General features: G+C 37.3%; 1 protein-coding gene across 6 annotated transcripts in view; it reads right to left on the reverse strand.

Moving 5' to 3' along the window:
• RAPGEF2 (Rap guanine nucleotide exchange factor 2) overlaps positions 1-12,302 on the reverse strand; it is a 218,203-nt gene that overhangs the window by 138,818 nt on the left and 67,083 nt on the right. For all 6 annotated transcript variants that reach the window (XM_087816523.1, XM_087816524.1, XM_087816525.1 and 3 more), the window contains exons 2-3: positions 10,689-10,759; positions 5,634-5,690 (exon numbers count right to left, since the gene is read on the reverse strand). In XM_087816523.1, coding sequence (XP_087672649.1) covers positions 5,634-5,690; positions 10,689-10,759 — 128 coding nt within the window. The remainder of the gene's footprint in view (positions 1-5,633; positions 5,691-10,688; positions 10,760-12,302) is intronic.

A 12,302-nucleotide genomic window follows, 5' to 3' on the forward strand; every position in this document is an offset into this window, starting at 1 on the left:
CAGATACTAATAAGTTTAATCTTTTTCTCAAATACACTGTTTGTTTCTGTTACTGGATTTATCAAAAAGATTAATAATTATTTGTGTGGTTTTCCCCCCTCCTCTGCTGGGGCTCTACGCCATAAGCTCAAAGACAAAATGTTATTATTTATTTTTGTAGGACCAATGGCACACAATGGTTTCACCATTTCTTTTATATACACATATAAGCAGTCAAATTATAAAAACACAGACAAGAAGGACACTTCAAAATAGTGGTTACATTTTGCTGGGGAAGAAAGGAAAGGAGATCTGAAGTATTTTGTTTCTTAAAAAAATACTAACTAAAGCAACGTGGGTAGTAAATGGGTTTGTAATCACTTAAAAACAAGACTGCAATATAAAATAAAATTAAAAATTTAAAAAAATAAAGCTTGGCCAGATCAGGAAGGAAAAAGCGGTACAATAACTGGATATGGGCCAAAGATTCAAATGAGAACTTTCTCAAGGATGGAAGACCCAGGCACACCTACACCTTACAGGAAAGGGGGTGGCAAAGGCTGACAGTACAGTAATAGCCACACTGCAGGAAAAGGACAGCTTGCTGGAGGGACGAGAGACGGGAGGCAAATGCAGCTGCAGATGAGCTGGGGGTTGTGAACAGAAAGTAAAGGTGGGGGCAGAGTTGGCGGGAGAGCGAGCGGGAGAGCACGCTGGGCACAGCAGTGGGTTGGTGGCCTTGCAGAGAAGTGATTTAAGTGATTTGGGGAAGCTGCTGTGAAACCGGGAAACCAAGTCAACAAGTAAAAAGACTGCTAAAGCAATGAGCATGCAGCTGAGGTCTGAGGTTCTAAATTGCACATTTACAGATTTAATGAAAATGCTTTAAGACTCAATAGGCCTCAATGCAGCTTTTTTTTGTTGTTTAAATGCAGGAACAATTTCCTCTCCTGCAATAAAGAGAGATAAAATGTTAACAAACTGCTCTGAGAACTAGAAAACCAAAGCATCTAGGCAGACATATCTGTGGGAAATGGGCATTTTAGGTACCGAGTTGCACATTTTTGTGGTGTGGGTATGCGTGTACACTTAAAGTTTTTTAACGGTTGACTTTAGAACCAAAGATTTTTAGCACTTTAAATGTAACTGTATGTTAAACTGAAACAGTGCAGATGAGTGGCCATTAAACAAATGGTGGCCACTAAAGAAAAACTAAAGCTGAAAGGACACACTTATTTTACTCATTTCAGATTAAATTCTTAAATAAAGGTATCTTAAAGTCCCTCAGGTTAGGAATTTATATTATCCACCACAGTATTCCCGAGCCTGCCAAACAGCTAGCATATATGGTAGATAACAAATGACAAGAAGAGAGAAATTACCTTATATTCTTGTCCACTGTGTAAAGTTCCACTAATTTTATCTAATTTTTCAGGTGTAAACAAATACAACTAGATTCTAAATGGGCAATTCTAAATTTTTTAAAATTCCATTTTTTTAGGACCACAACTCTACCCCTAATCTCAATATAATTTAACACAGCATTTTTGTCATCCTGTTGAGTAGGTTAAAAAATAACTAAGGGCCCGGCCAGGGTGGCTCAAGGGTTGAGCATTGACCTATGATCCTGGAGATCACGGTTCGATTCCCGATCAGGGCACATGCCCAAGTTGCAGGCTCAGTCCCCAGTCGGGGGCATGCAGGAGGCAGCTGATCAAGGACGCTCTCATCATTGATGTTTCTATCTCTCTCTACCTCTCCCTTCCTCTCTCTGAACTCAATAAAGATATATTTTTTAATAAAAAACAAACAAAAACAATAACTAAGGGAGTCAGAGCATTACTACTGTAATTCCTTCCTAACAAAAGTTTAAAGCAGCTAAAAAAAAAAGAAGCCAAAATGCAAATTATCAAAAGCACGAGTCTGACAATGATGAGAGCAGCTAACATTCTGTGCACTTACTCTCTACGCAGATACTGCTCTAAGTACTTTATACAAAGTATTGCACCCTATCCCCACACCAACGCTAAAAGTAGGTACTATTATTATTGGTTCCATTTTATAGATGAGAAAAATGAGGTACAGAGGTAGATCAAAAGAGTATTACATTTACCTGGTGAAATCATTAAAACCATAGACTTAGAAGTCACCAGCACACAAACATAATAAGGAAAATGAATAATCAACTCTTGGTCGTAAAACCAAAGTCTTATGTCTTTGATATTCTGACTACACTGTGTTCTTTAAGCCCAAGGGGAAACAAGAAGGGCAGGTCATTTCCCCCGTGAGGTAACAGCAACCGGTCCCAAAAAGAGGGGTGGTATTATCACAGATTTATATACACCACAAATACAAGGGCTCTTTAATTGTCAAAACTGCACCTACACAGATTGGTAAGAGCAGAAACGTGTCTGTTCAAGGATCACAGAAGAAAATGATACAATTACCTGTCTCCACCAGATTGGCCAAATACTAGGAATCTGATTAAGTTAATCTACAATTAGTCTCTGAAGTTTTGGTCTTACTAACTCATGCCCAACTGAATATCCACAGACTTTTCATTGCTCACTAACATGTCACCTAATTCTAACTAGTCAAAAATGAGAAATTGCTACAACCAGCTCTAGCCTAAGAGCCTTCAATTTAGGATTATCTAAAATACGGCTTTGCGTTATCTGCACAGCTCACACTCACTGTTAAAACTGACTTAAAAAAATAAAACACAACAAAACCCAGGTATATTAAAAGACACTGTAACCTACCTTCAATTTAAATGAATAATAAATAAAAACTGTTAGGGAGTCGGGATAACGCAGGCAGAGCAGCTGCTGCGTTTCAGTTCCCACCCCTCCACTGGAGGGCCAGCTGCAGGGAAGGATGGTGTGCGTATCCCAACATGCCTACAAGCATTATCATTTTTTTTCCTCTTTCTATTTTCTTTTTTTAAAAGTTAAATTTATTGGGGTGACACTGGTTAATAACATTATATGGGTTTCAAGTGTACATTTCTATGATACATTGGGTGCCCATCACCCAGTCAAATCCTCTTCTGTCACCATATCTTACCCCTTTACCCTTTACTACCCCCACCCCATTCCTTCTGAAACACCATAATTGTTGTCTGTGTCTATGAGTTTTTGTTTTTCTTCTTTGTTCATTTGTTGCTTTCAGTTTTATATCCAACATATGAGTGCAATCACATGGTTCTTAAGTTTTTCTGTCTGACTTATTTCACTTAGCATGATATTCTCAAGGTCTACCCATCATTTTTTTGTGATGCCATTTTTACAGACATGGGAAAGGCTAGAAAATGCTGGTGAGTGGGGTAACTGCTAAGGCTGCAGAGTCACGATATCTGGGGCAGAATCCAGGTCCCGCTTTGAGCAGTGAGACTTTGGGCAAGTTCCGCATCTTCTCAAAACCTCAGCCCCTTCATGTGTAAAACTGGGGTGATGATATCTACCTCACAAGACAGCTACAAGGAGTAGATAAATTACTGCATATAAAGCACTTATTAGAGCACATGGGGCATAGGGTGTGCTTGTAAAATGTTTGTTATTAGCTCACCATCAATACTACCAAAGCCATGTTTCAGAGGGGACCACTAGATTGCTTCAACAAGTGTCAATAATATTCACCAGAGATTTCCAACCCTGACATCTCTATACCCATTCCATTGATAGCTTTTAAATGTTCCTAAAGAAAGCAAATATTCTAAGTTATTTACAGCTTAATTTCTTCAAGAATAAATGTGCTAAAAAGCATCTGCCCTTGGTGTTAGCCTTCTCATTATCAGTTACATCTCGGTTATTTATTCTTCTTCTATATTCGGTGTATGTTCTTTAAGTCCTAGATGGATATTTACAATTTCCTGCTAAAAAGCCCCTAGATGATTAAGTTTCATAAGTTATAACCTATGAATCATCCTTGATCGTATCCACCTGTATGTCTTTGTAAAACCCACCCGATTTCCCCATTTCTCCATCTTTGAGTCAGTTCAAGCACTTGTGACCCTCAGATTAGGCAACTGTCTCTTTACTGACCTGCCTGCCCATCCGCTCAACCGAATCCACCCTTCGCATTTTCATACAGACACAGATAAGACACTATCCTTGAAGGATGAGTGGGGTTGAAAGGCATTTGGTCACGTCATTTTGCTGCTTGAAAACTGGCCACCAAACTACAGATTACAAGAGACTTTAGAAAGATACTCAGATCTGATTCAAATAAATATGCCGTTAAAAAAATTTTTTTGAGACAAAGGAATTTGAATATTTTCATGATATAAAGAATTATGTTTTAAAGACTGAGGATAATAATAGTGTGGTTAGATCTTCTTAAGTCTTTATCTTTTACAGATAAAGATACATATCAAAATTATCCCAAAGGAGGTGGGAAAAGTAAAAGATGAAACATAATTGGCCTTCGATTGACAATGTTGGATGGGGAGTACATGGGAGTCTGTCATGCTATTGTCTCTAACACTGGAAACATCTGTCATTTTCTACAATAAAATGTTAGTTGAGAGGGAAAAAACTCATTTCCAGTCGCCTAAGGAATCGAGACCAATTTATTTTATTACACATTCACAAGCAAGTATGACTAGCCTGCCTCTTGGCTCATCAATCTGACCCACATCACACGCCAGTCACCCTAACCTTGCCACAAGGTTCCGAACAGCAAGCCCGGGCCCCTCACTTCCCTGTGTTACTGTACATACTGTTTCTCCTGCCGAGAAAGTCTAGACCAGTGGACACACTTTTGAGACCTCGTCCAAAGGGCCGCTTGTCTGAGACGCCCCCCGTTTCCCTCAAGCCCTCCCTTGCACTTCCTTCAGCCCCTTGCACATGCCCATATTCTCAGTCATTTGGGTTAGTTTTTGTTGTGGTTGGTTCTCTTTTATTCTACTTCTACTTCCCCCTCAGAGATTATGGCTGCCTGAGGGCAGAAGCTGTGTTTTGTTTATTTAGATAACTATTCCCTATAACATGCATGGAAAGTAATTCTTTAATAACCGTTTTGAAAACAGGAAGGAAAGTCAACAGAACAGCCGTCAGTCAAGGCAAACATCATTAACAAAATGACGCCTGGTAAGTCACAGTTTACATATACTAACAATATTTATCCACTGTATGTTTATCACATTTAAAAAAAAAATTAGTTCTCTTTTTTTCAAGAAATATATTACACATCTTAGAAAAAAATCAGTATTATTTAAAAAAGAAACTATGCCTCAAGAGATGTGGGCATCTTATTTTTCTGTTTCTGAAAGATTATAAGTGAAAATAGGATATTTATGCTACCTTTACATTTCATCTGGTGTGGTTGTGGGAATATATATTTTGTTCTGTTAAAAAGACTCTACACTACTGCTTATTTCATAATGATAAAAATGCCAAAATACTCCATAATGTGAAATATTTTCGAATGACACGTGAGAGATATACAGCTACCGAAGTTATCAGCAAAGAACTGTAAACGTTTACATCAGGAAAAAGCTGAAATGTTTCCCATTTCTAAACTATGAAAAATAAGTTAATGCCAAAATAAGGTAAGGCTGACAGAGCAAGCTACTACTAACACTGCTTTGATTCTTTAAGGAAAGTCTTTGGTCACTGCGTTATACATCATACAAAGAAAAAGGAAACACCTACTAGTATAAAACTTCATTTGCTTCATGTCTTTCATATCTCACAGTTTCACACATTAACCTGTAAAAGAAATAAAGACACGAGTTCAACATTTGTCATGGAAAAAAAGCCACACTAATAGTTTAAAAACATAAATGAGCCACGTAGTCTAGAAAGTTAAGATTACTTATAGCTTGTCACAATCGCTTACTAGCCTCAAGATGAATATTTTTGGTGCCTAGGTTAACAAAATAAAACAAAATCTGGTAAAGAAATGCTAGGAAAAAACATTCTGTTAGATCTCAACTTCGCTACATTTATCTTATAGGGAACAGAATTGCATGTGTTTTTTATACTTTGTAAATGACATTTGGACAGATTAATGTTCTCTAAGGTAAACAGAAAATGAGAGGGAACCTTAGAAAGGAAAACCTACTAATTTAAAAAAGTGATAACGTCACTCGCACCTCAACATTAATGTTACTTAACAGTATGGAATTTCAGACAAAAGCAGGCTTTTATTAACTCATTATTTTTATGACTAATGACTAAATGGAGGCTTTACAACTTTTGAAGAATTATGTTTCATCCCTGAGGGAAAAAATTATGTAAATTATAGAAAACATGAATAGATGTTTAAATGTTCAAAAGTACCTGAAGAACAGCATCTTCAAAAAGCAGTAAAATGTCCCCAAAATACAGAAATGCAAGAGACTACAATGATGATGTCATGTCTCCTTGGGGAGGAAATAGTACATAGAAAGAGTTGGCTATAAAAGTGAATATTTCAGCCTGGCCGGTGTGGCTCAGTGGTTGAGTGTTGACTCATGAATCAAGAGGTCATGGTTCTATTCCTCGTCAGGGCAGATGCCCGAGTTTCGGGCCTGATCCCCAGTAGGGGACATGAAAGAGGCAGCCGAAAGATGATTCTCTATCATCGATATTTCTCTCTCTCCCTCTCTGCCTTCCTCTGAAATCAATAGAAACATATTTTAAAAAGGGGGGGACTACTTCAACAGCACCTGCACTCTGGTCAATGAGGCTGCTAGTCTGCAGTCTATGAAACACTGGGACCAGCCCCCCACCATCTTTCTTTTCTCTGTTTGCTAAGTCCAATAAACACGACACGCGCTTGATTTTCCCCTTGAATACAACTCTCTTGGGTACCCTTTCTGTTTGTTCTTTCTGTGACCACTGCCCTGCTTTAGAGATCGATCCTTTTAGCCCTCTCAACCCCTTACTCCAAACTTCCAAACTGAACATCATGACGCCAGGAGGCAGCACTGAATCTTGAACACACATCATTAAACATACAGCTTTCTTTATGGGAGGGGAACACTTCTCTTGATCCCACATCCCACTCCAGCTATTATCCACATTTTGCTTTTCCCACGACAGAAATTCTCCCTTTAGAGTGGTTTATACACTATCTTCATTTTCTCCCCCTCTTCCCACTCCCTCACCATGTGGTTCCTGAAACTCCAAACAAAAGGCTCTAAAAAGTTGTCAGCATCCTGTGCTATCTAAATCCTTTCGGTCCTTATCTTAATTCCACGTCTCCGCAGCACTGATGGCTCCTTTCTCCTTACAGCAGTATCTTCTCTAGGCTTCCTGTCCTCAGTCTCTAGGTTTTTCTTATAATTTATTAGTCACTTTTTCTGTCTCATTTGGATTCTGCCCCTATTCCACCCCTCTACCTGACTTCTAAAGGTTATCTATCACCTCCAGGGACCCTTCAGCCCTCTTCTCCTCTGCACCAGCCTGTGGTTTCAAATTTAAGGTATAAACCGATGCCTTCCGCAGCAACGCCCCAGACCTAACCTCTCACCATGATACCCACTCGTCAAATGCCGACTTATGTAGCCAGTGGCTGAGTAATGGCTATTTCACGTTCAAAATGTCCAAAACACACCTTCAACTTCTTCCCCTAAACTCTGCTTTCTCACAATCAGTATCCAATTGCTTAGTCCAGAAACCTGGAGGACTCCTGTCTTTTCTTCACATCCCATCTTTCCACCAGCATGTGTTTCCAAAATATATCCTCCAAAACTGCCCAAGCTCACCATGTCCCCTGTAAAAACCTAGTAGAGCCACAACTGTCCCACTATCATCTCTTCCCAGGACTGCACAGGAAGGCTTCTGCTTCTGCTTTGGCTCACCTATTGTCCATGCTCCACATAACTTCCAGACATTCTTTGCAAACGTTAAGTCAGATCTCCTCATACTTCTGCTCTTAATTTCCACTACCTCTAGAACAAAACACAAACTCCTGGATTTCAAGGCCCTAAACTTACTTCACTGTAATTATTTAGTCTCTCTTACTATGCACGGCACCTGTCTTCTCGTACTTCAAACCTGTTCTCATCACAGAGCATCTGAGACCCTTCTACACTGCGGAGGCCTTTGCCCACCTGCCCAGCTCAGATGTTACCTCCTTTTGACCAGAAAGTCAAAGCAGCCCAGCACCCATTCGTACCAGGCCCAGCACATCTGAATAAAGGATCCATGCCCTAAATCCTGTCTGCCCCACGAGGAATGTAAGCTCCACCATGGCAGTGGTTGGGTCTACTTCCATGCTGTATCTCCACGGCCTACATCAGTGTCTAGCACACAGTAGGCATGCAACCAATAACTGCTGACTGGATAAATAAGTTTAACCGGTGCCATAAAAAAAAAAAAAAAAAAGTCATGATAAAATCTTCTATAGGACAATATTCTAATAAATGAAAGAAGTACCAAAAGTTGTTTTATCCTTAAACATTGGTAGGAATGTTTTATCAAAAGCATGTTGATCTTTACTAACTTCCCAAAGAATATACTAACCCTAATTTAGTTGTTTTGTGATGACCTAAAAGTACCCATATAATATCAATTACACTCACACATAATGCTGAAGAACATCTGCATATAGTTCAGCAGGCCTTTGTTTCCAGCATCGATTGGCTCTAGACACTTACTCTGCTTTTTACAAATTTTGGTCTCCACTCCTAACCATAGCACCCTCTTCCCCTTTGGCCAACATGCTGCTTCTAATCCACATGGATTAAGAGGGTTAACATTAAAAAAAATAACATTGTGTTGAAAAATACATAGTTTTTAAGCGAAGACCTGAAAAACTTCACGTTGCACAGTGTGTGATGCACTGCTCAGGATGCATTTACTGCTGACATATGAATGGGCTACAGAGTGCACAACGCCTCTGTTAGTGCACAGCAGCCTCTCCCCTCCCTCCCAGCTGGAGACTGATGCTGTTCTACTGCCGGTGACTGGATAAACGGACTGAAAGTCTTGACTGAGAGCTGCTTTCCCCCCGCTAAAATTGGAAAACTGTAGTATGTAGAAGTCTTAACTGTTCTCTATTTAATCCTACGGGTAAAACTTTTATTTAAAAAATTCAAAGGAAACTTATCTTAATACGATGTATTTTTCCCAGAAACAGTTATTATTATAAAGCAGTTTGTCCAAATAACTGATTTATGTGAACCTCACTTTTTGTTATTATTCCTCTGGGTACTCTGCTCTTGCTCTAAAAATGGACTTAAGATAGTTTCTGCTGATGTTTTCCATAAATATGAGAAACAAATGACTTTTTAACATAAGCAGAATAAGATAAACATCTTAAAGGCTCCTCCCTGTAAATTCATGCCAACAAGCAAAACTGTATAGTCTCCAAAACAGACTTCCTAAGGTATAAACAGACTAAACTACACCCTTGAATTAATCAGTTGTTTCTTATCAAAATTTACCTTTGAAATAGCAGGAAATTGATAGTTCTGAAACTGGTTAATCGGTGGATAGAACTTCACTGCATCATTATCTCTACTTTTGTAATTTTGAACATTCCCATAAGAAGTATTAAAATTTTCTTTTTTCTATCACATAGAATTCCTATTATCTAAATAATTTTATAACTATATATACTGTACATACAGTATAATCATTATATCTAAATATTATCCACGTGTGCTTTTCTATGCACGAGAATCAATATTTATATTTCCATGTTAACTCATTCATTTGCATATGAAGATTAACTGCCTTTGATTAAATAGACAGTTGATACTAATTTTTTTTCTTGGAATAGTTGGTATCAAAAAAATGTATCATGGAAGTTATACACTTTAAAAATTATTCTGCTTTAATTTGAGCCATCTAAATTCCCAGTGGTTTTGCCCTTTCTAATAAAACTTGACTGAATTTTTAAACACTTAACCTACAATCTACTTTAATTTAAACGATTTTCATTAAAAATTTAATTTTAGAAGTACTCAATCCTCTTGACATATTTTTCAATTAACAGCTAAATATGAAATTGATGTGCTCACAAGTTAATTAGTGTTTAAAGATTAGAGGGGAACTATAGAGGAAAAGTACTCCTTTCATAATTAAAAACTGCTGGTTTCACAACTAGCTAGATTTGGAGGAAACAAAACCTTCCCCCTATGCCCTAGTTGTATGTAATCCATCTTCCCAAGATCCTTTATTTTCTGGTCTGGTTGGGGGGGGGGGGGGAATCAATTATGTAAGATCTTTTAGTCTTTTAATATGAAGCCAGACAGCCACCGACAAGGTTATAGCTGTGTAATAGAAGTGAAATTTATGAGTGGACCACATAAAAACAACTATGGTATAAACTGTTTCCCAGAAAGGAGTATGCTAATTTAATGCAATAAATACAGTACGAAGACCTAAAACATACTAAAATAATAAACCTAACCATTCTCTGAACAGTTAAGGACTCTCTCTTTTCTTATGTACCTGAGCACTAAGATGTAGATTTTTATTTGCCAGGGTGGCAAACAATGCTCCTTTTGGTATATTCACCAAGTAGTGCCTATTATTTTAGGGGAGGGGTACAGGGAGAGGGGTAGAAGGGAGAGAAAGTATCACTATGGCACAAATGTAAAAAAATTATTATATGCATAAAACTGAATTCAATTTTATAAAGCTTATAAAGCCAAGTACAGGGGCTCAATGAAGCAGGGTTTTCATAAGTAAGTTAACTTTAATTCTACTTCTTAACTGTAATAAATGATCACGTAAAATTCTAGCATTGTAATTAATCTTAAAATGACTTACCTAAGTTGATGTTCCCTCAGGTTTGATAAGGCTTCCATGCCATGTAAATAGGAATACACTATTTCCAGATCCTGTTGAAAAAAAGGACAGGAATCATTAGGCTTGTCAGGAAAAAGAGCTTCTAAACTAAGTCACTATATTTAGACCAAGTGAAAGATAGGTATGTTTTTTTAAATACAAGTTTTCTTAGACATTAAAAATAAGCATTATAAGAGAAAAGCTGAACTACGCAAATGCCACCGACTACAACTGCGTTTGGGACGTACATAAAAGCTATTACAATAAATTGGCTCAAACTTAAAGAAAATAAAATCCTCAAACGTTGTTCTTTATTTATCATCTATTTTCTGCCTTTACAGTAAAATGCCAAAACTAACATTTCAACTTAAAGTATAGGTATTTGCCAATACTATGATTAAATCAAAAATTTTCTTAGTAAATATAAAATGCACATTATTTCATCACTACACCGAAAAATGAGAATGAATTCATTTTTTTTCTATTTTTACAACAATGACATTTCTTATATATAGAAGTATTTAAGTTTAAATGTTTTTGTTTAAAAAAAAGTCATGGTTTGTTTTTCTAGATCATATTGCAACACATAGAATAAACATTCAGTTATTTGTCAAAGTTCAGAACTGGTAAAAATTCAAAATCCTGTTTACACATTTATATGACAAGCCAGCAAAGAATTTTAAGACTCCAATAAATATCTAGCATTATATCCTGTTTGTGATATCAAGAATATGAATGGATATTTAGTTTTTCAAGACTGTCTTGGCTCTTTTGAGTGCCCAGAATTTCCATGTGAATTTTGGAATCAGGTTGCCAATCTCTGGAAAAAAGCCAGTGACATTTTAATAAGGATTGCACTTAACCTGCAGATCAATTCAGGTAGTCTACTAATCCATGACATGGGATATTTTTCCATTCCTTAGGCCTTTAATTTCTTTCGACAATGTTTTGTACTTTTTAGTGTACACTTGCATGCTCTACTTTGGCTAAACTATGCCTCTTTTTATTAAGAAAACATGTCTGGAGCCTTAGGAATATCTCTCAAAACAATTCAAACTCTATGTGCCATCAGATTTCGTACATTACGGGCACAGATAGGGACAATGATTCATGGAATAGTTCAAGAATTCAAAACCTTTTAAAGAGTATACTAGGAAGGTTTTTGGTCTAAAGTATTTTTTTGTAGCAAAAAATATTTCTATTATTTAAAAAATAATATTAGAATGTGCTAAGGGGGGCCCAGGCTGATGTGGCTCAGTTGGTTGAGTGTTGTCCTGTGCACCAAATGACTATGAGTTCAATTCTCAGTCAAAGCACACACCCAGGTTGTGGGTTCAATCTCTGGTCAGGGTGCATACAGGAGGCAGCCAATCGATGTATCTCTCTCACATTGATGTTTCTCTCTCTCTCCCCTCCTCTCTAAAAATCAATAATATACATTTTTTAATGTGCTAATGGGGGGAAAACACCTCATTTATAATTCTAAATTGTCTCAATTTAAAATTTATCAATATTGGAAATTTAATGTGGTGCTCAACTTTCAAATAAATTAATTTTATTCATTGGTACTGTTGTTTCCCACAAGTCTATTAAAAG

This window comes from Miniopterus natalensis, chromosome 4 (genome assembly GCF_054644295.1).
Source record: "Miniopterus natalensis isolate mMinNat1 chromosome 4, mMinNat1.hap1, whole genome shotgun sequence".
NCBI classification, from domain to species: Eukaryota; Metazoa; Chordata; class Mammalia; order Chiroptera; family Miniopteridae; genus Miniopterus; species Miniopterus natalensis.